This window comes from Scardinius erythrophthalmus, assembly GCF_964197995.2.
Source record: "Scardinius erythrophthalmus genome assembly, chromosome: 15".
NCBI lineage: Eukaryota > Metazoa > Chordata > Actinopteri > Cypriniformes > Leuciscidae > Scardinius > Scardinius erythrophthalmus.
In genome coordinates, this window is record NC_138235.1 from 16,048,542 (window position 1) to 16,071,598 (window position 23,057).

General features: G+C 36.8%; 1 protein-coding gene across 14 annotated transcripts in view; it reads left to right on the top strand.

Moving 5' to 3' along the window:
* Positions 1–23,057, top strand: part of uckl1b (uridine-cytidine kinase 1-like 1b) — a 31,637-nt gene extending 8,580 nt beyond the window's left edge. For 3 of the 14 annotated variants that reach the window (XM_081387060.1, XM_081387056.1, XM_081387062.1), the window contains 14 exons: positions 1,753–1,946; positions 2,911–3,017; positions 5,060–5,230; positions 6,427–6,498; positions 6,580–6,769; positions 7,081–7,142; positions 13,548–13,567; positions 14,817–14,915; positions 15,976–16,069; positions 16,452–16,514; positions 16,702–16,824; positions 19,045–19,152; positions 20,592–20,748; positions 21,739–23,057. In XM_081387060.1, the coding sequence (XP_081243186.1) occupies positions 1,753–1,946; positions 2,911–3,017; positions 5,060–5,230; positions 6,427–6,498; positions 6,580–6,769; positions 7,081–7,142; positions 13,548–13,567; positions 14,817–14,915; positions 15,976–16,069; positions 16,452–16,514; positions 16,702–16,824; positions 19,045–19,152; positions 20,592–20,748; positions 21,739–21,818 (1,540 nt within the window). In that variant the 3' untranslated portion in view covers positions 21,819–23,057. Of the gene's footprint in view, positions 1–1,752; positions 1,951–2,910; positions 3,018–5,059; positions 5,231–6,426; positions 6,499–6,579; positions 6,770–7,080; positions 7,143–8,574; positions 8,592–13,547; positions 13,568–14,816; positions 14,916–15,975; positions 16,070–16,451; positions 16,515–16,701; positions 16,825–19,044; positions 19,153–20,591; positions 20,749–21,738 lie in introns of all 14 variants that reach the window. The other 11 variants (XM_081387055.1, XM_081387064.1, XM_081387054.1 and 8 more) reach the window with 5 other exon arrangements.

Genomic DNA, 23,057 nt, shown 5'->3' on the forward strand with positions numbered 1-23,057 from the left:
TTTATTCTAGTTTTACCAGTTATAGTTGCACATGTGAAGTAGGCTTTGTTTACCGAGGCATGTAAGCATTAGGGATTATGCAGTCATGTGTCAGTTGATCTGACTGGCATTTTTTATACAAACAGATGTTTAGTTGAGAGTAGGTACTACGTAGTATTTTATTTGTTTCTTTTACTTAATGGACTCGTACATGGACTCGTCTTTTGTGGACATCTTGCGTTCTCGCCTGCTTCAGTAAGTATTTTTCTCTTAAAATGAAATGCAAATGTAATCTAAATAAATAAATATAAATAATTTAATTTAATATAAATATATATATTTTAATAATAATATATATAATATAATATATAAATACTATATATTAATATAAATAATATATAAATATATAAAATAAAATATACTTTTTTTTTTGCTGCTAATGAGTCTCTTGTAGGCATCCACCAATTTTACCTTGTATCTCTTTGGTTTATTTGTGACTCATCAGTCTTTCCAGAAATGCTCTTAGAAACCAGAGCATGTTTTCATTAAACTTACTGCACCATTAGCATAGTTGGCTTATGCATAGATATTTTTAGTCTCACTTTACATAAATGGTCATTTTACAGTGTATTTATACAAGTATGTACCTAATAATTTACATTTATGCATTTAGCAGATGCTTTTATGTAAGCAGAACATAAGCAATTTATCACAGAGCAATAATAGTAATGAACGCATGTACATGTAAATATCATAGGGTAAATATATACTTAATATTTTATTATTTACATGAATAATATGTAATGTTGGGACTGAAATCTTCTGTTTTTTTATGTAATGTATTTATTGGGCTTTTAGCAGTTACTTTTTATCCAACTTACTTTCACCGTTGTGTTCATAGGCCACTGAACCAGGTCTTCAAAATTTGGTGCATGATATACATTTAAGATTGATTGATTTGAATTGGGATACAATGTCATATTGATGCTGCTTAACCCTTTAAAGCCTACTGTATCATGTTTGATACTCGAAACATGATCAAAACTTTTATGAAAAACCTGTTGTACACAATCTACCTTTTGACCATGTAATTGATAGTTATACTTTCTTAGTAAGTAAAAGGCCTTATGATTGTAAAAATGTCCACCCTCAGGTCATGGGATTTGACGGAAGTAAACAGGAGTAACTTTTAAATTGACTTTTATTAAAGTCTGGTTAGGACACGTTGTTATTTTGAACCAGGTCCTTTGGGTTATCTTTAATCATGCCATGCTAGTGCTACCACTGGCCATAATTATGTTTTCATTATTATTAATAAGGTAGTATTTGTTTAGAACTCAAACTAGTTGATCGAAATGAGGTCAGTTGCTTTGTTTTAGCTCAACTGTCATAACATTCATTAGACATGACAACACGATATTCCAGTCATCTCCGTTTCATTGATCACGATGATGTGCTACATTTACAGCTAACATGTTTGCTGAGTAATATGGGGTCGTTGTTGTTTTTCCCAGAGGTTGCAACATGCTACAAAGTTTATGACACCACCTTTATCAGATCTTGACATATTTTCCTCGTTGAAATAGATAGAGCTGTATGCCCTGTTCCCCACATAGTTAAAGCTAGTAAATAGGTTAGGAGGCGTTAGCTGTGATGGCCACCGAGTGAACTGGGGTCTTTGTACAGCTTGTGATCAGGAAGTCAGAATTCACACAGGAAACAGCAGGAAGAGGCTTTTCTTGTTCACTGTGTCTTATTTCCTCTTTTCAACAGTGGCAGTGGCGAAGGCTCTCTGGACAGGCTCCTCCCCTCCGTCAACACCGGTCTGTCGCCACGGAAACGATCCACCAGCCAGTGCAAATCCGAGCCTCCGCTTCTGCGGACCAGTAAGAGGACCATCTACACCGCCGGACGCCCACCCTGGTACAATGAGCACGGGACCCAGTCCAAAGAAGCTTTTGTTATTGGTCGGTATAGTAAAGCGTTCCAGGGAAAAAAACATCAGTAGCCTAAGGCTTTTCACGCTGTGCTTAACCCCGGGTTATCGTCACTTTAAACCCTGCTTTTAACCCCGGGTGAAGGAGCGTTCACACTTGTAATTTAGAAGCGGGTTAGTTGCGCATTTAACCCGGAGTAATGAAACCCTGATCTGGAGCAGGGTTAGGACCCCTTTTGCGCTGTTAACCCCCCGCATTGCAATGCTAAACTTGCGCTGTGTGAAATGATGCGGTGTTAATCACTACAGGCAGCCAATCACATGCCTCATATTCACATGCTTTGGACAGTCTCAGAAACACAGCGTTTTGTATAAACAGTAAGCTATGTTTCAAAGTTTAAGGGGAAAATGTCAAAAGGTGACAGAAAACATGACAAAGAGACAGTTTCATTCTTACCTTTATTAGTCTGATTTTATAGTTAATTTTGTATAAACTTGATAATAGGCTACGACAATATACAGTAGTCAACATTTGAAGTGGATCAAAACCTTTCATCAAAGTTATGCATGAATTTTGAACAGTACTCGTTCTTGTCTTAGGACAACTTTGATGAACTTTTTTGATCCACTTCACTTCCACTTGTTGACTACTGTATAATACGAAGATGTGCAATGCCTTTATGTAAGCGGGTCGTGTGCTGCGTTCGTCCAATCAGTGACACTGGCTGCAAATATGCAAATAAGGACCTTGACCCAGGGTTTAGGAGTGTACAGTGAAACATCAGCTCATGAATACCCAGGATTAATTGTTAACCCCGGGTTAAGTATGAGCAGTGTGAAATGTGAAGATAACCCAGGATTCTGTTTAGCCAGGGTTTAATGACCCAGGGTTAAGTAGATCAAGTGTGAAAAGCCCTATTGTTAACTCATACACCATCACGATCATCATCGACCATCGTCACATGTCAATTTACTGGTCTTTTTTTTACCCATAGGGCTTTGTGGAGGCAGTGCCTCAGGCAAAACAACAGTTGCTCGTAAAATTATCGAGGCTTTGGATGTTCCTTGGGTCGTTCTTCTGTCAATGGATTCCTTCTACAAGGTAGCGCCGCCATCTCGTACATCTCTCGCATGTTAAATATCACACCCATATCTGTGACAGCCCTGAGCTCTGTACACCGCAATAAGTCTTTTTGGGGAGTGGCACTTTTTTTTTAACGGTAAGAAACGGCTGTCTCTCTGGCTGTGATTCATTTTGAGTGTTTGTGTTTGCTGACATGTGTGCAGGGTTTAGGAGAGAGGGCTTATGTTTGAAGTTAACCAAACTACAGAAATCAGCAATATGGCTGAAATTGCTCACTTACAATTCCATAGCAAACCTGAAGTTATACAGTACATGGAAAACTGTCCCGAATGTGGTCCAAAACCAATGGTTTGTTTGATATAATCCATTAAGTCTTTCAGGCAGCTTGTGGCTTCACAGCACACTGAGGAATCTCAGAGTAAACGCTTCTCAGATCCTCTCACGTCTGCCAGAGGAACATCTCAGGTGTGCTGACTGTCTTCACAGCCGTGAGCAGTCCAGCATTAAAACACAAGCTGTTATGTGTTAATGACGTTTGAGTAAGCTCTGTTAAACAGTCAGGAATGCGAATGACCCTGTCAAGATGATCATAGCGGATAGTCTAGACTAGTTAGGCATTTGTTTAAATGGTGTACCAGCTGTTCTGGCATATCTGAAGAGAAATCGTTACATTTTGTATGAGAGAAAAAGGCCAAATAACACAACGAAGGAAGTAAATGTCCTGTGAGTGTGTGTGTATGTTCACTTGTACCTGTGTGTAAATGTTCCTCCTAAATTTAGTTCAGCTTGGCCTTAGCCGTGTGCCCAACGAGAGGAGGGGGGTAATAACACCACACACTTCATTTACTCAGTAGTCTGGCACTGTCTCTGCATGCAGGGTGGCAAAAACATTCAACTTGTAACTTAAGACAGAGAATATATCCTTCCAGGAAGACTGGATATATTTTAATATGTTCTCTTGTCTGGAGAATATTACTTAATGCAACTCATATACAGATAGTTCATGCTGGGATTAATGTATTTAATTGTAATTAAATACAGGGTTCATGGAAAAATCAGGCAGTTATAAAATTGTGGAAAATAGTACAATTTTAAAAAGTCATGGAAGTTGCAATTATATATTTTTGATTTGTTTTAAAATATTTTTTAACTATTTTTTACTTTTTGATTGCCATTCTTTATTCAATTATTTTTAAAAATGGAAAAATCCTTATTTTAAAAAATCCAAAATGACTAGGAACGTATTAATCAAAAGGTGTGAGTGCAGTCAGTGTTTCTATTATTCATATCATTTAAAGTCTGTACATCTGCTTTATTAGTAGTAATATAATGCACTACTGTCAGTAACATTTTTTTATGTTTTTGAAAAGTATTATATGCTCACCAAGGTTGCATTTATTTAATCAAAAATACAGTAAAAGCTGTTATTACAATTTAAAATAACTGTTTTCTTTTTGAATATATTTTATTTTAAAAATGTAATTTATTCCTGTGATCAAAGCTGAATTCTCAGCATCATTACTCCAGTCTTCAGAGTCACGTGATCCTTCAGAAATCATTCTAATATGATGATTTGATTTGATTTGATTTTTTTTTTTTTTTTTTTTTTTTTTGTGGATTCTTTGATACAGCATTTATTTGAAATGGAAATCTCTTGATTCTTAATGCTAAGCAATCGTTAAATGTCACTTTTGATAATATTTAACTTTTTACATTTTTTTTAAACATAGATTAGATTGCTTTTTGCTGTCATTATATTGGAGTATTAAGCCACTCATGGTTGTGTGTTACAGTGATTTTACCATAGTTTACCCCTTTGCGTCATGTTTACCTGTGGTAAAAGCACTGTAATGCACACTAATGGCTTATGACATTTACTAAATGCAGCAAGTGCAATGGCATCGTTGAGTGTCTGGCTCAAGGACAGATCAACCCTTGTCTGGTTTGGACCTACAACCTTTCAGTTATCAGCCTTGATCTCTTCACACACGGCTGGCAGAGATGTGAGCTGAAGTCAGAGGTGTAACCTTGGACCGTCTGCTGTGACGTGTTTCCTGCAGGTTCTGACGGCCGACCAGCAGCTGCTGGCTGCTAGTAATGATTACAACTTTGACCATCCAGACGCCTTTGATTTCAGCCTGCTGGTGCACACACTCCGCAAACTCAAGCAGGGCAAGAGTGTGAAGATCCCAGTGTATGACTTCACCACGCACGGACGGCAGAAAGAATGGGTGAGTGCAAACGGCTTTGATTTTTCAACACTGATTTGCTTGAAAAGTGTCAGGTTTATGGAAATGATCACTTTTGGGAAAACTGCTTCATGGATTTAAAATGGTTTAAAGGGCAACTCTCGCCAAAATGCAACCTAGGGTCTTTTTGTTAATCTACTCGAGTCAAACATTTGTTTAAAAGCATAATTAGAATGGAAACTCCACTTTTAAGTTTGACCGTATTTTCGTTTTCGGTCAAAATGCCTTGTGAATGGGAGTGCTTGGGGCACGACTATGATAGAATCAAAATCGCTATTTTTAAAACACTATGAAGGCTCGACACAACATGAAACTTGCTCGAAGTCTCACCAGGGGCTCTACACATGAACTCCAGTCCGCCAGCATATCAAAAATGATGATCTCCGAATGCAAATTAACTGATTCTGAATTTTAGTATTGCTTCTCATATGAGCATCCTTTTTCAAATACATGGTCAATATTGATTTTCACTAACAACAAAATCCGTGAATTTATATGGAACTAAGCTTTATGAGTTTAATCCATCTTTACTCTCCTCCCTGATACGTTGCATTCGGAGATCGACTATTTTTGACTGTCAAAATGCCGGCGGACACAGATACAGTGAGTTGTTCAAAACCTTTCTTTTTAGTAAACTCTGTGTACACAAACAATGTTCTCAATGCTGGAGTTCATGTGTAGAGCCCCTGGTGATACTTTGAGCAAAGTTTCATGTTGTGTCGAGCCTTCTTAGTGTTTTAAAAATAGTGATTTTGATGCTATCATAGTCGTGCCCCAAGCACTCCCATTCAAAAGGCATTTTGACCGAAAGCGAAAATACGGTCAAACTTAAAAGTGGCATTTCCATTCTAATTATGCTTTCAAAGTTTGCCTCGGGTAGATTAACAAAAAGACCCTAGGGTTGCATTTTGGCGAGAGTTACCCTTTAACTACCAGCAAGATACCTTTTGAAAAAGTAGCCAAATGCATTATAAATCAACTTTTTGTTATATACCGAAAAAGCGCTTAAAATGCCGTTTACGTTCTCTAAATGAAATGTTGCTGGTTTACTTTTCTCTCTACTAGGATCACACTTAAACACATTTTTTTTCTTTTTTTGAAGTACACAAAATAATCATACATAGAATACCTAGCATATTTTAATGCTTGACTTTTAATGAGTGTTTATCTGTTTGCAGAAAACGGTGTATGGGGCCAGTGTGATTATATTTGAGGGCATCATGTCATTTGCAGATAAAGAGCTGCTGAAGGTAAACAACTCTCTCTCCTAATGTGGATATTTGCCAGCTTCTCACTGAGCTGATCTGGAGCCTCATCTGTCTGTTTCTCAGCTGCTGGACATGAAGATCTTTGTGGACACTGATTCTGACATCCGGCTGGTACGGAGGCTCAGGAGGGACATCACAGAGCGAGGCCGCGACATTGAGGGAGTGATCAAACAATACAACAAATTTGTGAAGCCAGCCTTTGAACAGTACATCGAGCCCACGATGAGACTGGCAGATATTGTGGTGCCACGTGGTGAGTGAGGCATTCAGATTGCATTACAATATTGTTTTAATGTATTATTAATAAAATATTTATCTAGTTGTGCATTTAATTAAATTTGCATACAAATGCAGAGTACACTGCATTATGGGATTCATTTCTACCATTGGAGAAAGTGTAATGGCCAATTTGTTGATGGCCAATCATATACATCCATTCAAAAGTAAAAAAAAGGCCTCTGGTCTCCTTCCCTGTGTATTATTTTTTTTTTTAACCTTGGAAGCTTGCCTGAAAGCAGCTTTGTTAGTGACGTTGATTTTGATTCCTGTGCTTATCTCCTGTAGGTGGCGGCAACATGGTGGCCATCGATCTCATAGTGCAGCATGTGCACAGTCAGCTGGAGGAGGTATGCACAGCACACATCTTGAGATTATGTTCATATTTAGCAGTGGACAGTACTGTAAAAGCAATCAAAGATACTGGGTAGATGACCGTCCCAATCTGATGCACCATTTCATCATGTGTTGGTTCTTGGTTATCATGAATTTCGGGTGTGTAATATCGCCCCCTTGTGGATGATAAAATTGACTTATAGACTAATTGTAGACCAGTGGTTCCACAATGTCAATTTCAGGCCCCCTTTTCAAGAGACATTTTCTTCACACACAGTACGAGTTGCAGTCTGAGGTGTTTGTCCGCACGCTTTGATTGACAGGATATAATCGGCCCTGATCGTCGGCTGTTTGTTTTAAACAATCGGCCGATGGCCAATCGTGGTAAAAGTGATTTTTTTTTTCTTTTCTTTTTTATCGGCTGATACCGATTATTGGTGCAGCTCTAATTTTAAGTCATTCCCCCAATATTGAAATACATTTCAGGAAAAAAAAAATCAAAACTTATTAAGATATTCACAAATATATTCTGTATAGACCTTATTCACAGCAGCGCCATCTTTGATTTTTAGTGGGAATGAAAGCGAGGCTGTGAGGGATAGACATGCATCTCTTCAGTGGGTTGTACTGTTATTTAATGGGTTTATGGATTGTTCTGCTGACGAAACACTGCAAAATATCTTTGAGAAAATTCAAATGACAAAAACTCCAGACATCATGAGCTGTGGAAAATTAAAAGTGATCTTGGAGCTTTATACAGCATTTTACAGCAAATGCCATTGAAAGCACGGTGAGTCTATCCCTCAGAGCCTCGCTTTCATACCCGTCATGGCGCTGTTCTGAATAAGGTCCATAATTCAGGAATAAACAGCCTGTTTTTTTATTTTTACATTGACCTTCATCGTCTCCTCCTAAATGCTTTTTCTGTTATATTAGAGTTATATTTTTCTGATATATTAGAGCGATTAATCTGTGTGCGCTCCTCATGAGAAGCGGTTTAATTAACGCTTGGGAATGCTTTGTAGTGGACTAATATCTGACATGTCATGTTTGTATCACTGACTGTAGTTTTGAACAGCAAATGGTGTTCCTCATTTTCAGGCCTACAGGGATCTGTATTTTCCATGATTGCCCTTCATAAACTTCTAGACATTTCCTGGCCTTTGCCTGTTTGTTTGTTGAATATTTTGATCAATTGAATTATTCTTTCTCCGATCAATAGGAATGTAATATACTCAGCTCCCCGAAATTAAAAACTCCATAGAATCCCACAGATTTCCTCCTGAAAATCAGCAAAAAAAAAGTCACAGATTCTATGTGGGCCTGTTAATTTTCTGTAATACTGGTGTGACACGTTTTGTTTGACCTTGCTTCCTCACCGCACTGGATTATTCTCTCCATTTCTGCCCCTCTTCCCCCCCAAACCCCCCTCCTGCGGTGGCACAGCGTGAACTCAGCGTCAGGTAGAGTAGCACTGCTCATCGTCTTCTAACTCCCTGTCACTGCCTGCACTGAAGTTTCCCCTCAGCACTGATCTGGGCTTAGTCCTGACAATCAAATTCACTACTGATAATGAGATTCAGAGCAGTTACTAATGCAGAAAAACACTGGCCTTAGATCAGTCCACGGGGACACTTGTGCTACAGCCTCTTATAACTGTCCTCCTCCTGAGCTCTGCTGCACTTCCTGTAGGGACCAAAAGAGGGCAGTGTCTCTTTAAGTTACTGATTGTCACATTGGCCATTATGGGCAGGAGTGTGGGGCAGTAATCCAATAATAAATCAAATAAGTTTGAATATCATGAAAACACATCTGTGATATTTCATTCTAAAATCTCAAAATTATATTATTTTTAATTTCAATTTAATTAGTTAATATTGTTTATATACTAGTATAGTATTAATTAGTATTTTAAATAATTTTTGATATTTTCAATTAAATTGTAGCAATTTTGATGGGAACTTTTTCTTGCTTTTAATTAGTTTTGAGTTTTGTTTTAGTACTTTTTTTTTTTACTTTAGTTTGGTACGTTTAATATGTAAATATAAAATAAATATTTAATATCATTTGTATTTTATTTAATATATTTACTACTTTTTTCAATTTAAATTAATTTTTGTACATGGTTCATATTTATTATTTAATATTCAAATATCAAAAATAAATATTTAATTATTTGTATTTTATTTTTATTTTTAGTACTTAGACAAAAAATTTAGTACTAAGGCAACATTTTATTTATTTATTTTAGCTTGCGCTTTTCATGCAACATTAATATTTTATTTCAACTTTTTCAATTATTTTAGCATTAACACTGATTTAGTTTATAATTTAATATTTTATTTGAGTTTAATTTTTATATTTACATTTTATATTTAATTTTATTTGTATTTTATTTCTCTTTTCCCCCTTTTTTTCATTTGAGGGAGAAATATGAGCCAGTAGTGTTCTTGACCGGTTTTATGAGATTTGCACAAATAAATCTTTTTTTTTTTTTTTTATCAACAAGGAAAGTAAAAGTAATAACCAGTAATAACAGGGCCAAGCTTTATTACCAGATACTGACCCACACTCATATATTCACAGCCTTGATGTTTGAGAAACCAGCACTGATCAGTCTGGTAATGAGTAGCAGTAAAGCATCATGGGATGGATGCCTCATGATATGATATAAGATGGGAGGATAGATGCTTTGTGCTGCAGTCAGGAGGGAGGCAGATACCTTCTGTTTTTTCCATCCTTGAGTGTTTTACAGCAGACACACTCCTTGCATGCTGTGTCTAAAAATACGTGGCTGTCTTCCTCCCCTTGACCTCTCTTTCTCTTACTTTCTCATGCTTTCTTTCTTTCCCCCTCTCTCACTCTCTCTCTCTCACTCTCTCTCTGTTCTCTGTAGCTATTGTTGAACACGGCATCTCGCACGCAGTGAAGTTTCCTATGTCTACTACAAAGAGTTTAATTTTTCCGTTGGGCTAGAAACAGCAGCAGATGAGTGTGTGAGAGAGAGAGAGAGTAGAGGAAGAGAGAGAGGAACATGAGGAAGTACAGCCCCCGACACAGGATGTAGCAGACCTTTGTGTCAGTGAGATTGAATGAGAGAATGACAGCTACAACAGGACCCACAGCAAAACTGACATTTTTCTCAAAAAAAGATAAAAGAAAGAAAGATGCATTTGCATGGTACTGTCAGCACTTTCACAGCTCAAAGAGGAGATTCACACAAACCAAAAAAACTAAAAAAAACTTGTATCACGATTTCTCATGCCACAATTCTATACGCCGTGATGCATTATAGTATCATAATTGTATCGTCATTGAAACCGAAAGACAAAAAGCATGTCATGGAGAGAGGAAGGAATCTGCAATATCTGTTTTAATCTCTATCAAGCAGATCCCGTCACTACACCAGTTTAAGAGTTCACACTTTATTCACACGAACGACTTCAGAAATATCAGTTGTGTTTGCGTATGTTTAAATATGGTGTGTAAATGGGGACAGTTCAACCACTAATGAAACTTATGTCATCGTTTACTCACCCTCGTGTCGATACCAACGCAGACATGTGTCTTTGTGACACAAACACAAACGAAGATATTTTGCACAGTGTGATATATTTCCTGCACTTGTGTACTAACAATATCCCAAAAGTTCCCAAAGATTTTCAATTTCAGAGAAATTCCAGTTTTAAATAATGGCTCGTCCCTGGTCATTGTCGCCTGTTAATGACGTAATATCCACGTTATCCCTGGTTTCCGCTTGTACTGCCATAGTAACCATGGCGACGGACGTGGACAACTGCGCTACGTCTAGCGGCACGCTCACGCTGCTCATTAAAACATTATGGACCATGGCAAGCAAGAAATAAAATGAGGATCAATATCAGCTTGGCGTTTCCGAGATGCCGAGAGCTCCACGTCCACGACTAACTTCGACTTGACGAGACGCCGCTTTTGCATGTGCTTTATTAGACAGGTGAGCAAATACTAAGAATCACTGTTATACAGCTCAACATGATGAACTGTTAGAATATAATCAGTATGTTATTCTAATGTTGATCTAGCTCACTGCCAGTCTCATACAGCCAACAAACAAACACATAGAATAACATTATAACTTTCAACACACTCAAATTCAGTTTAGTGTGATCGTGTAGACCAAACAACGTTGTGTTTCCTCACGAGTTTTATTCGTCAAATAAACTGATCTGTGTGAGTAGTAATTCAGCACTTGCTGATAGTTCGGTAGAATGAAATGTCCTCATTCCTTTATATCCGCGGGACTCGCGTGTGACGCTGATATCTGTCTCTCATTAGCAATCGCGCCGCTTCATACCACAGTCATGTTAAAAACATCAATGTATTCACTCAACCATAAACATTAGATCCATCGGCATGACGACAAGTTCCATCATTCCACTTATGAGTCATCAACTCATTTACTGCATCATCAATCTACACCTTTTGTTATTGTAAGGTTAGCGACCCCTAGCGGCAAAAACATTACATATTGTAGCTTTAATTTAGGCTTTTATTCACATATAAACATTGATCGGACATATATAGAGCACATCAAATATGGTAAATGGAAGTTAAACTGTGCTTGCTTGTTCAAATGCAGTTTTCATTTTGGGGTTCATTTCATTAACGAAATCTATGACAAAAAATGTTCGACAACTTTATTTTTTTAAATACAAGACGATGACAAGACGACACCTAGGTCATTAAGCGATAACTGTGCAATATCATGCAATATCGTGCAATATCGTAAAAATAATAATAAAAACTTAACCAAAATTTGTCTCTTTTTTTGTTGTTGAAAAAAGACAAAATAGTGCTGACTGCTGTAGTTATGAACTGTAATAAATCCAAACATGAATCTCCACTATATTGTTTGCAATTGTGGTTGCGGAATAAATGGACTTAATCAACCTCTGTGTGACAAAACAGTATTTTTTGCAGTTTTTATAGAAAAAAAAAACATTAATTTGAAATTATTAGAATTGCTATCAGGAATTCTGTTTTAATTTTATTTTAGAAGTTAAAATTTTTCGAGAGAAGTTTCTTGTTTTACCAGTTTTCATAATGTAGAGTGTGTTAATATACAGTATATGGTAACTAGCCTATAATAAATCCGTACACTAGATGAGGTAAAATAAACCATCCGTATGAGTTTGTGCTTATAGGTGAAAGTACAATAAAGTGAAGATGAAATGTAAAATGAAAGATGACTAATCGCGGTGATTTCTGTGGTTGTGGCTCCTAAACTGTTCCTACGTCGTACAGTGAGAGGGGTTCAGAGACGGCCGTTGTCATGTCAAAGATATCCTGCGATCATTTTCTGACTGTGTCAGAAGTTTAGCATGATCATCTCACAGTGTGTTTGCTGCTATGACCTACGTTTACTGACTAACCAATAAAAATACAACATTAAAGGGCATATTGATCAACGCGACATGGCACTAACTCCGTGTCCTAACCCGACGAGATGCGATAAGATTCCAGCGACAAATGATTTGTCTGTCTACACTAGATGAAACTGCGAGATGTGTCAAAATCAATCAAAACCCACAGCCAATCAGAACAGCGTGTGGGCGGAGTCTCGACATTCCAGCCGTGACAGCGTAGAAAAATAGAAACCGTTTCTAAAATAGAATCGTTGCGGCTGGTTAGGACAAAAACTCTGATTAACATGGAAAAGATACCTTTTGTCGCTTGTCGTGGCGTCGCGTGTAGTTAGGACACGGTGTAAAACTTAAAACTACTTTCCTCAAGGCCCATTTGCAAAATTGCCATGCCAAGTTGGCCTCTTTTCTCTAGCCATGACCTCATTCATATTCTCCTCTTTCGCTTCCTCTTTTTTTCAGCGCACATAAAAACCACAATTGTCAAAGTGCGATTCATCTTGCTCTATTTGTTTACCACTAGCCTTATTAACACTATTTTTGGGTGAACTGTCCCTTTAAGACAAGGTCAATGACATCAGAATTCATTGGTTTCGTTACTGACCGTCATTGACGTCAAACCTGTCGTAACCCATCCAAATTTGAACATACATGAGAGACTTTGATTTCCATCGGTTGCCCACAAAAAGCTTTCATAAGGCTTCAAAAGACTTTTATTACATAACATTTGTATTTTGATGTTGCTAGAAGCAGGATAGTCTGCTACTTTTCTGTTTCATGATGACGGTATTTTGAGTCAGTTTTTGGTGAACTGTCCCGTCCTGCGTTACCAGCGCTGGTTTACCCACAGAACTGTGTGTTGAAGTGCTGACGGCAGCTGTCACACTCTTGTTCCACTCGGAGTCATGTGACCACCTCATCCTCCTTCACCTGATAGTGTGTGTGACGTCTCTTTTCTTTTCCCTCTCTTCCTGTTGTCATTGTCTGTTTTTCTGTTGTTTGTCACTTCCCCCACAGAGAAAGCTCCGCTGGGATATGTGAGGAGATTTGCTTATGATTTTTGTTTTTGTTTTTATTAGTTTTTGCTGTTGGATTTACAAACCAAAAGTAGAACAAAAAAGGGATCTTGGTGTGATTTTCAAAGACTGCATATTGTCTGCATATGTATTAACGAAGCAGTTAATTTGCATTACATGAATTTTCTGCATGATTTGTTGACAGGATGCAGTCTTTGACACGACTGCTTGTTTAATTGAATCAATAGGATGCTCCCAATAAAGACTGACCTACCCAGAGCTCATAAAGCTTTCTAACAGATGTGATTAACAAATCCTTTATGAAAGGGTGTACAGCGGCTTCAAAAAGTATTTGAACACTTTATCCACATGTATGAATGTTTGGGGTCGGTTTGAATGTTTTATGTTTTTGAAAGAAGTATATGCTCACCAAGGCTGCATTTATTTGATCAGAAATACAGTGAAAACAGTAATATTGTGTAATATTATTACAATTTAAAATAACTGTTTTAAAATGTAATTTATTCCTGTGATCAAAGCTGAATTTTCAGCATCATTACTCCAGTCTTCAGTGTCACATGATCCTTCAGAAATCATTCTAATATGATGATTTGATGCTCAAGAAACATTTCTGATTATTATCAATGTTGAAAACAGTTGCGCTGCTTAATATTTTTGAATTTACTGTTTTTCAGATTTTTCTAATGAACAAAGTTCAAATAAACAGCATTGTTTGAACTGCAAGTCTTTATTTATGTGAATGTCTTCACTGTCACTTTTGTTTAATTTAATGTGACCTTGCTTGAATAAAAGTATTAATTTCTTTCAAAAAGAAAAATGAAAATTCTTACCGACCTCAAACGTCTGAGCGATAGTGTATCAAACCAGAGACAACAGCACAGGGACACTTTACGAACAAAGCATTTCACAAAAAGAGACTTTTAAAAAGTAAGACAGAGACATTGTTCAGAATGAAGTCTACTTTTTGGAGCCACCATATAGCTGTCTTATTTATGACAAAAATACAAATTCATAAATAGGTCAGCTTTTTCATTTGGAGGTTGTCCTTTGTTTTTGTTTTTTTGCTTTATGCTTATACTTCCTGGCTTGGCGCTCTCCTCTAACATGAATGTGTTGTTTGAATGATCAGCGTTTGGGTGACACTAGTAACTGGTGTGTGAGCATGTGTCTGCGTTTGAATGAACACACACTGCTGTTAACGCCGCTGTGCTGACATCTTCCTGTCTGTTTGTGTGTGTGATGGTAACAGGGCGGCACTAGCGTCGGCCCATCAGGCGCAGCCTCTTCCTCAGACTCTCAGTGTCCTGGAGAACACACCGCAGGTCCGCGGCATGCACACCATCATCAGGTCAGACACACACTCACGCCTGCGCTGTGACGCGTGGGCTGCACATTGTTGCATTGTGTAAAACTGGCAGAAACTTCTCGACTAACTGTACAGCATCTCATGTGCCAGTGTCTAGCAGTAACAGAATTAACAAAATATTTGTTTGAGATAAACTCAGTGCTACTGCTGGGGTTTTGTTTCCATCTACTAGTTCTGCTTCTAAACACAGATTTTACGTTAGATATTCATGTGATGACACAACACAGTGAGTGCTAAAGGGTGTATTGTACAAAAGAAAGGCCCAACAATATGCCGAATTATAAACATGACATAGGCTGAATGGGAAAATGTACAATTTTTTTTTTTTTTTGTCTTGTATTTTTTTTTGTTTATTATTTCTAGTTTTTTGTTTTGTAGTTTTGTTTTATTTTTGTTTTTTGTTTTGTATGTGATTTTTGTTTATTTAATTTTTTTGTTGTGTAGGTTTTGTTTTAGTTTTGTGTTTTTTTGTTTTGTAGTTTGTTTAGGTTTTTTGTTGAAGGTTTTTGTTTTCTGTTTTTTTTTTGTTTGTTTGTTTTTTGATCAGTTTTAGTTTTGTAGTTGGTTTTATTTTATTTTTTTGTTTAGTTTTCTGTATTTTATTACACCTGTGACTCATTCTTGTGTGGCAAAAGCAAGAATGAGACTGTCCCTCCTTATACTCCCATCAGCCAACTACCAATATCAAATAGCAGAAGCCTGTGGCTGAAATGTTTTGAACTTTCATTTAGAAAGTTTCTTCGCTGCTTGTGTCCATGCCACAAACTGTTTGTGGTTATGCCAGGCTATGACTAACGGCTATTGCATATTAAAAAAGGCAAGGCCTACAATATGTCCCGTCTATCTGACAGTTCGGAAAACTGCGATGTTCCATTCATTTGATGTTTTTAAATGTCCCGTTTAACCGTGTTACACCATGATATTCATTGAAACTGTGACATAATAATTATGAATAAATAGGATATCTCCCAATTCAAACACATTTTAAAATGTACTTTTTTAATCTGATTATAAGTGGTTTTGTTATCAATGCTTGTTGCAGAAATAAAGAGACCAGTCGAGACGAGTTCATCTTCTACTCCAAGAGGTTGATGCGTCTCCTCATCGAGAGAGCGCTGTCCTTCCTTCCATCTCAGGTGAGAAAAGAGATAAGGAGGGATTGCTGGGGAATTTTTTAGATCAACCTAGTAATGGCACACGAACGGACTTGAGTGTGTGGGCATGGAAGCCTCGTCTTGAACGTGGAAACTTAGCTTGCTTGTCCACCGCAGTGGAAATTCAGACAAACACACACAACATGAGAGAAATCGGCTTATCAACAAGCAGAAGCAACAGAGACACAACGACCTTTACACTTAAAACGCTCGCAGGAGAACTGCAGTGAACTAGTGAGCTTCATCATGTTGCTGCTGACATTTTACTGCGGCTTTTAATCAGAGAGGAAGATCAGTTTAGCTACATTTGTTGTGCTTGGACAAAAACCACTTGACGTTACAGTCTGCCTGTTATCTGCTGCAGGTCAACATTGTTCAGACCCCACAAGGAGAGGATTACGAGGGCAGAACCTTCCATGGGAAGGGGGTAAGAAAACAATGTGCCTCTACATGCATTGAAATGTCTTTTTTGGGCGATCTCTTGACAATGCAGCCCTAATGCACGTGTTTGTTTTAGGATTTTCTCTGTCGCATAGAACATGTTGTTGTTTCCCTGTTGTATAGAAATGTTAAGGCCTTAAAAGGAAATCACACCGTTTCTGTATTTTGAGCAGATCACGGGTGTGTCGATTCTCAGGGCGGGAGAGACCATGGAGCCCGCGCTCAGAGCCGTGTGCAAAGACGTCCGCATCGGCAAAATCCTCATCCAGACCAATCAGGACACAGGAGAGCCTGAGGTACCGCCCCTTTCCGCTGTTACTGCCTCCCAACATTTCAAAAATCAGATCAAGCGAGCAGAAAGTAGATTTAGTATTTCTTTTATTTATTTATTTTCATTTTAAATGAGTTTTGATGAATTTCAGTATCCATAAAGGGAGCTACACATTTGTGAGCCCTAAATGTATCACATTTTCGTGATACAGTATTTTGTGTCAGTGCAATTTATAGGTGTTTTGTCCATTTCTGTCTCTATTTTGCTGCCTTCAGGTGCAATGTGCTTAACTCTTAGCACCAATAAGGACTAAATTAAGCCAAGTTTAGAGCTAATCAAGGATTTGTTGATGGTTTTATTTTAAATCGAGTTGTTGCAGCACTTAATTTTAAACACAGATTAACAAATTAGGGATTAGAATTATAACCTGCGATTAACCGCCATGATGTGTTCGCCATTGTAATTAAACGGTATCAATGTTAATACTCCATTTCCTTGTTTATTGACCACCAGAAACTCCTTCTCGCTGACATTAATAGTTCTTACAGATACAGGAAATAAACTTGTAAAATGACGTTATAAACGTCCGTTACTGATCTAGCAGGCAATGAAAACATTGCATTTACTATCAAATAATGGAGTGACATGGCAGCATAAAGTATTAAAAAGCAACTGAGATGAGAAAAAAAACTAGCATGATTCGCAGAGTGATTTTCTCCACTCTTGACAGCGCCAGCCTGTCCGTTTGAGAAACCTCACCTCATCATCACCCCTGCCGTTAAATCCTAAATATATTCCTCTCTTCTTTTCTTCGTCCGGCACCGAGATGAGTGACGGATCCGCATCCCGGACTCAATAGCAGGCGTAAGCTTACGGGCCGCCACGATCCTCACTGCGCTTTAATTTTCATTTTTATTTGTAATAATTCTCTCTGAGACCTGACGACATACCCACTCTTTCTGTCTTTGTTCAATCAACCACATATTTTAATTGAAGTTGCACTTTATTTACATAAACCCTCTCACCTGTAAGTTTGAAGTTAATTCCTAATTGAGATTTAAATCTGAGTTTAAAGTTATGGATCAAATTGATGGTTTAAATGTAAACCTGCTTATTTTTAAAACAAGGTTTTATCGCATTAGGTAAACCTTGATTTAATCTAGACTGAAGTTTAATCCTTATTGGTGCAACCCAACTTTATTATTCTTTTTTTTTTTTTTATCTGTATTATTATTATTTTTTCTCAATCAGTTAAAATAAATAATTTAAAACGTGCTTTATCTCAATTGTTTCGTAGTTAATATATTCAGTTTGAGAGAAGAAAAAATATGTGAAATTATTGGTCAATTGTGGAATATGTGTGTACATATAAACGCAGTGAACAGAGGTCTGCAGAAGCAACTATACAATGCTGCGATACAATTGTTGTTTTTTTAGTACCACTCTTGTTATATATTACCACTTCCTGACAGTACTGAAGTAAGTGCCCTTTAATGTTGTATTTTTATTGGTTAGTCAGTGCTGAGAAATCACACTTGTGTTAGACATGTAAATAATCGCATGGACTTACTTTTGACAGCCCTGATGTTTTTTAATTACATTTTATGCATCTATTCATTTGATTGATTGGTAGCACTTTATTTGGTTACACTTTATTTTACAGTCCTACTACATGGGTTAAGGCTAGGTTTAGTACCTAATTATAACCCAGTTATTGTTATTACAATAATAAGTACATAGTATGTCCATGGGAAACATTCATTCGTTTAAAGGCAGTGCTGCTATATATCTGGGTCATATTTCACCCCAAATCATAAGAAAAAAATTTATTATACTTTGCTTTAAGGAAAATTAAGACTTTTTTTGTAACATTGTTATAATATTTGTAATTATGTAATTATAGTTGTAAAAATTATAACACAGTTGTAACATTATATCGTCCTACATTTTGCATAGTCTTATATAATAAATATAATTTTAAAAAGACATTAAACATTTTTAATTTTGACAGCCCTGTTTTTTATATATATATATATATATATATATATATATATATATATATATATATATATATATATGTATATATATATGTGTGTGTGTGTGTATGTGTATGTATGTATATATATATGTGTATGTATATGTATGTATATATATATGCGTGTGTGTGTGTATATATGTTAACTATTTTAAACCTATTGCTGCACATAATGGCGTTTGTTAAGTTGTCTTTTATGTTTTCATCCAGCTGCACTACTTGCGTCTACCTAAAGACATCGGCGAAGATCATGTGATCCTGATGGACTGCACTGTGTCCACTGGGGCGGCAGCCATGATGGCCATCAGAGTGTTGCTTGTAAGAGTGTATCTGAGCTCTTTCTCTCTCTCACACTCACACACACACACACACACACACACAGCTGCAGCAGCTCTAGCCGTTTAATGGAACTGATGGTGCGCAATGGCACAGGCACACACGCCTACTCAAGCACCACATGTAGAGCGGCCCAGTTCGTTTGTCTGTGAGTGTAGGCGTTGCAGTGAAACCTCACTTATCTGACAGCGGCCGTAGAGCATGACATAACTTCACACAATCTCACATATTAATTCTACAGTTGATCCGAGGCCGAGCTGCTTGTTGTTCGATGGCCGCTTTTGGCCCAGAAGAAACTTAGAGCACACTTCTCATGCACTCGCCAGCCTATATTTATCTACTAACACTGTATATGCATTCATCACAAGAGATGCGTGATCTAAAAAGCCCTCCACATCTGAAAATGTATTAGGGCTGGGCAGTATGATGATATATATCGTTACCACGGTATAAAATGTCTATCGTTAGAGATTGTGCTATATGTTGCAGTATGTTAATATGTAGCACTATTGACACTTCAGAGTGATAAAATGCATGAATGAGAATATAAAGATCAGGACGTGCTTGATGTTAAAAAGGGTTATAAGCGCAATCTATCACACTGCCAAAGCACACAGAAAGCTTCCTCTCTCAAAAGGCGATCGTGAATTTGGGACGTGCTCGATAAAAGTCTTATTTGGCACAATAAGCAGTGAAAAAGAGCTGGATGTTTTGTACGCGCTGACTGACACACAGCACAACGTAAGCGGGTGCACAGAAAGCCATGTCTCCCAGCATGCCATCATGAATTCAGTTCGCTTTCACGTCTTGTTGCGCTTGAATGGTCGAATACACACATAATTATGTCAAGATTCCCAGCGTGTGGAGTGTTCGTGTAAACACAGCCGGTTATGTCTCAAGTGAGAGTAAACAGATGTGTGTAAACCGGGTGTGTATCAGTATAATGGATCTGTGCATTTGGTCTTAAAGTGACAGCAGCCTAATAAACCTGGATCTCTGTGTCATTAATGTGAATCAAACCAAAGAGAAAATAACTCACTGCTCTTGACTAACGATGAGAGAATGAGAATCTTATTTTTTTAAGAATTTTATATTTAATTCACACAGTGCAATTATGACATTTTAATTTTACATTTGATTACATTGCTGTACAAACTGAATTTAATTAATATTTTTGTTGTATTGTTTTTTGACCTATTGTTTGTAATTTGCTTTTTTTTATAACAGAAATTAGATAAAATAACACAAAATTACTATATCATAATATATATTGTTATAGTGAAATAAAATTTAAATATCGCCAACCCCATTATGATATTTTTTGGAAATAAATGTCCTGCTAAGGCACTGTTGTTGTGTGTAGACATGCTTCATGCAGTGTGTGTGTGTGTGTGTGTGTGTGTGTGTGTGTATGTGTGCAGGATCATGACGTTCAGGAGGAGAAGATCCTGCTGGTGTCTCTGCTGATGGCCGAGATGGGTGTGCATTCCGTGGCGTACGCCTTCCCTCAGGTCAAAATCATCACCACCGCCGTCGACAAGAAGGTCAATGACCTCTTCCACATCATCCCTGGCATAGGTGAGCCGTTGCTTTATTTGCTTGACTGTGGCCTTTTTTCCTTTATGCCTTCAAGTTACGTTTACACAAACAGGCCAATCTCACAAAACCAGACATATTTCACCCTAAATCATAAGATATAAACTATATGTTGCTTTTTTATAGGTTTTTAGCAATGTGACATTTTTTTCATGACTATTAGTTTTTCATGACTCATATATTATTATATAATTGGGGTAAAAAAAAAAAAAAAAAAATATATATATATATATATATATATATATATATATATATATTATTATATATATATTTTTTTATATATAAAGTAATATTTTTATTTAGTTAGGATGCATTAAATTTATCAAAAGTGCCAGGATAGACATTTTTAATGTTACAAAAGATTTCTATTGCAAATAAATGCTGGTTATATATATGATATTTATACACACACACACACACACACACACACACACACACACACACACACACACACATATATGTATGTATTATATTTGATATTTCAATTAAATGTATCAAAATAGTATTTGTTGTACAGCTTTTAATTCTGCTTTAAACACTAAAAATAGAGTAAAAATTAATAAATGACAGTAAAAAGAATCAGTAACACTTTACAATAAGGTTTTATTAGTTAACATTAGTTAAATACATTAACCTTAGTTAATGTTCATTTCAACATTTACTAATACATCATTAGTTGTAAATCAAAAGTTGTATTTATTTACATTCAGTTAATGCAGTGTGATCCAACATGAACATTTTTATTAAGTAACATTAAGGTTATTAAATGCTGTCAAATAATTTGCTCATTTCTAGATTATGTCAGTCATTGAATTTCAGCAATGAAATATTTGGGTAAAATGTGCTTGATTGATATGAAATAATAGTCAAAAACCTCGGCTCATGCAGTTTCTCCGATATTGATTTAGGGGTTCATTTGTGAAATGTGAGTACAAATTTGGGAATGTTTTTTTTTTGTGTGTGTGTGTCCAGGAAATTTCGGGGATCGTTATTTTGGCACGGATGCTCCTCCAGACTGGAGTGATGATGACATGGATGAGCCGAGCTGCTGAGACGCCATTCTGACGAATCATGTCTGATATCTGTACATTATAAAATATTTTTATACTCTTTTGCACTCCCCAAACAGAAATGTTTTATGTGAAGTTTTTATTTGTGAAGGTTTTATTTATAAAGGTTAATTTAGTTGTTTTTTAATGTAAAGTGTGTAGTGTTTGATTCTGAAGCTCATGCTCTTGATCCATTGCCTTACGTTTTTGCTGACATGTTTAGGGATTTTCAAAAATATGTCATGGCATACAGCACGCCACTTTTACTCGGCTTTCCGAGAGTGAAATAAGACTTGCCTTGCGACACTTAGACAGTGAGTTTCTTTGAAGGACCACTTCATCGGAAAAAATGTGTGGGCGTTGCTTTGTTTTAATCTTGCTTTCAGTCTCGCTTTACCTGCAGACGGCTGCTGACCAAACCACAAGCTGTTAACAATTACACTTTCACAACAGAGAAAGGCATTCTAGACCATGGCTCAGGCTTTAAAACTTGACATGTTTTTCAAATCCCGCACAATTTTGAGTTGGTTAGACGGTTTTAAGTAGAAGATGTAAAGCTCAGTTCAAGGGTTGGAGTTGCAGAGCTCTATCTATCAAACACACTAACATGAGCGAACAGCTTCTGTCTCTAATCGGTGGTCGTTGAGTTTTAGGTCAATTAAAGTTTTGTTTCAGAGGTTTTTAAAATTAAAATAAATGACCTGCTTCTTGCATCTGTCCAGTGAGTCTATCGCTGCCTTTACCATATATGGCTCAGATCTGCTCGATGTTCGCTCGAAAACATACAGGACGTACAAGAGCAAAACTAGCCCACAGGAAGCGTTGGTGTTTGGCCTCAAATTTAGGTTTAATAGTGTTTGGTTTAATCGTTTTACCCCACTGAGCACTTTGAGGAAGTACCTAGCCTGAGGAGATTATTTTGTCGAAGAAATATGATGGGATTTTGTGCATTGTTTGTTTGATTTAGTTAACCAAAATAATGCAAAATACTTTGCAATACTTAGAAACTTCATAAAAATGAACAATATTGTATTTATGTTAGAGCACTGAGATCTGCAGTGATTATGTCACGGCATAGTGAATGTATACTGGGACTTTTGACCCGCAGCAGGAATAAAAGTCTATCATTTGTGTTATTTTATTGCTTTGTCATTGCACACTTTCTGAAATACTTGATTTTGATTGGTCAGTCGGATATTTGTGTAATAAATAACCTTGCATAATAAAACGATTTCAACTCAA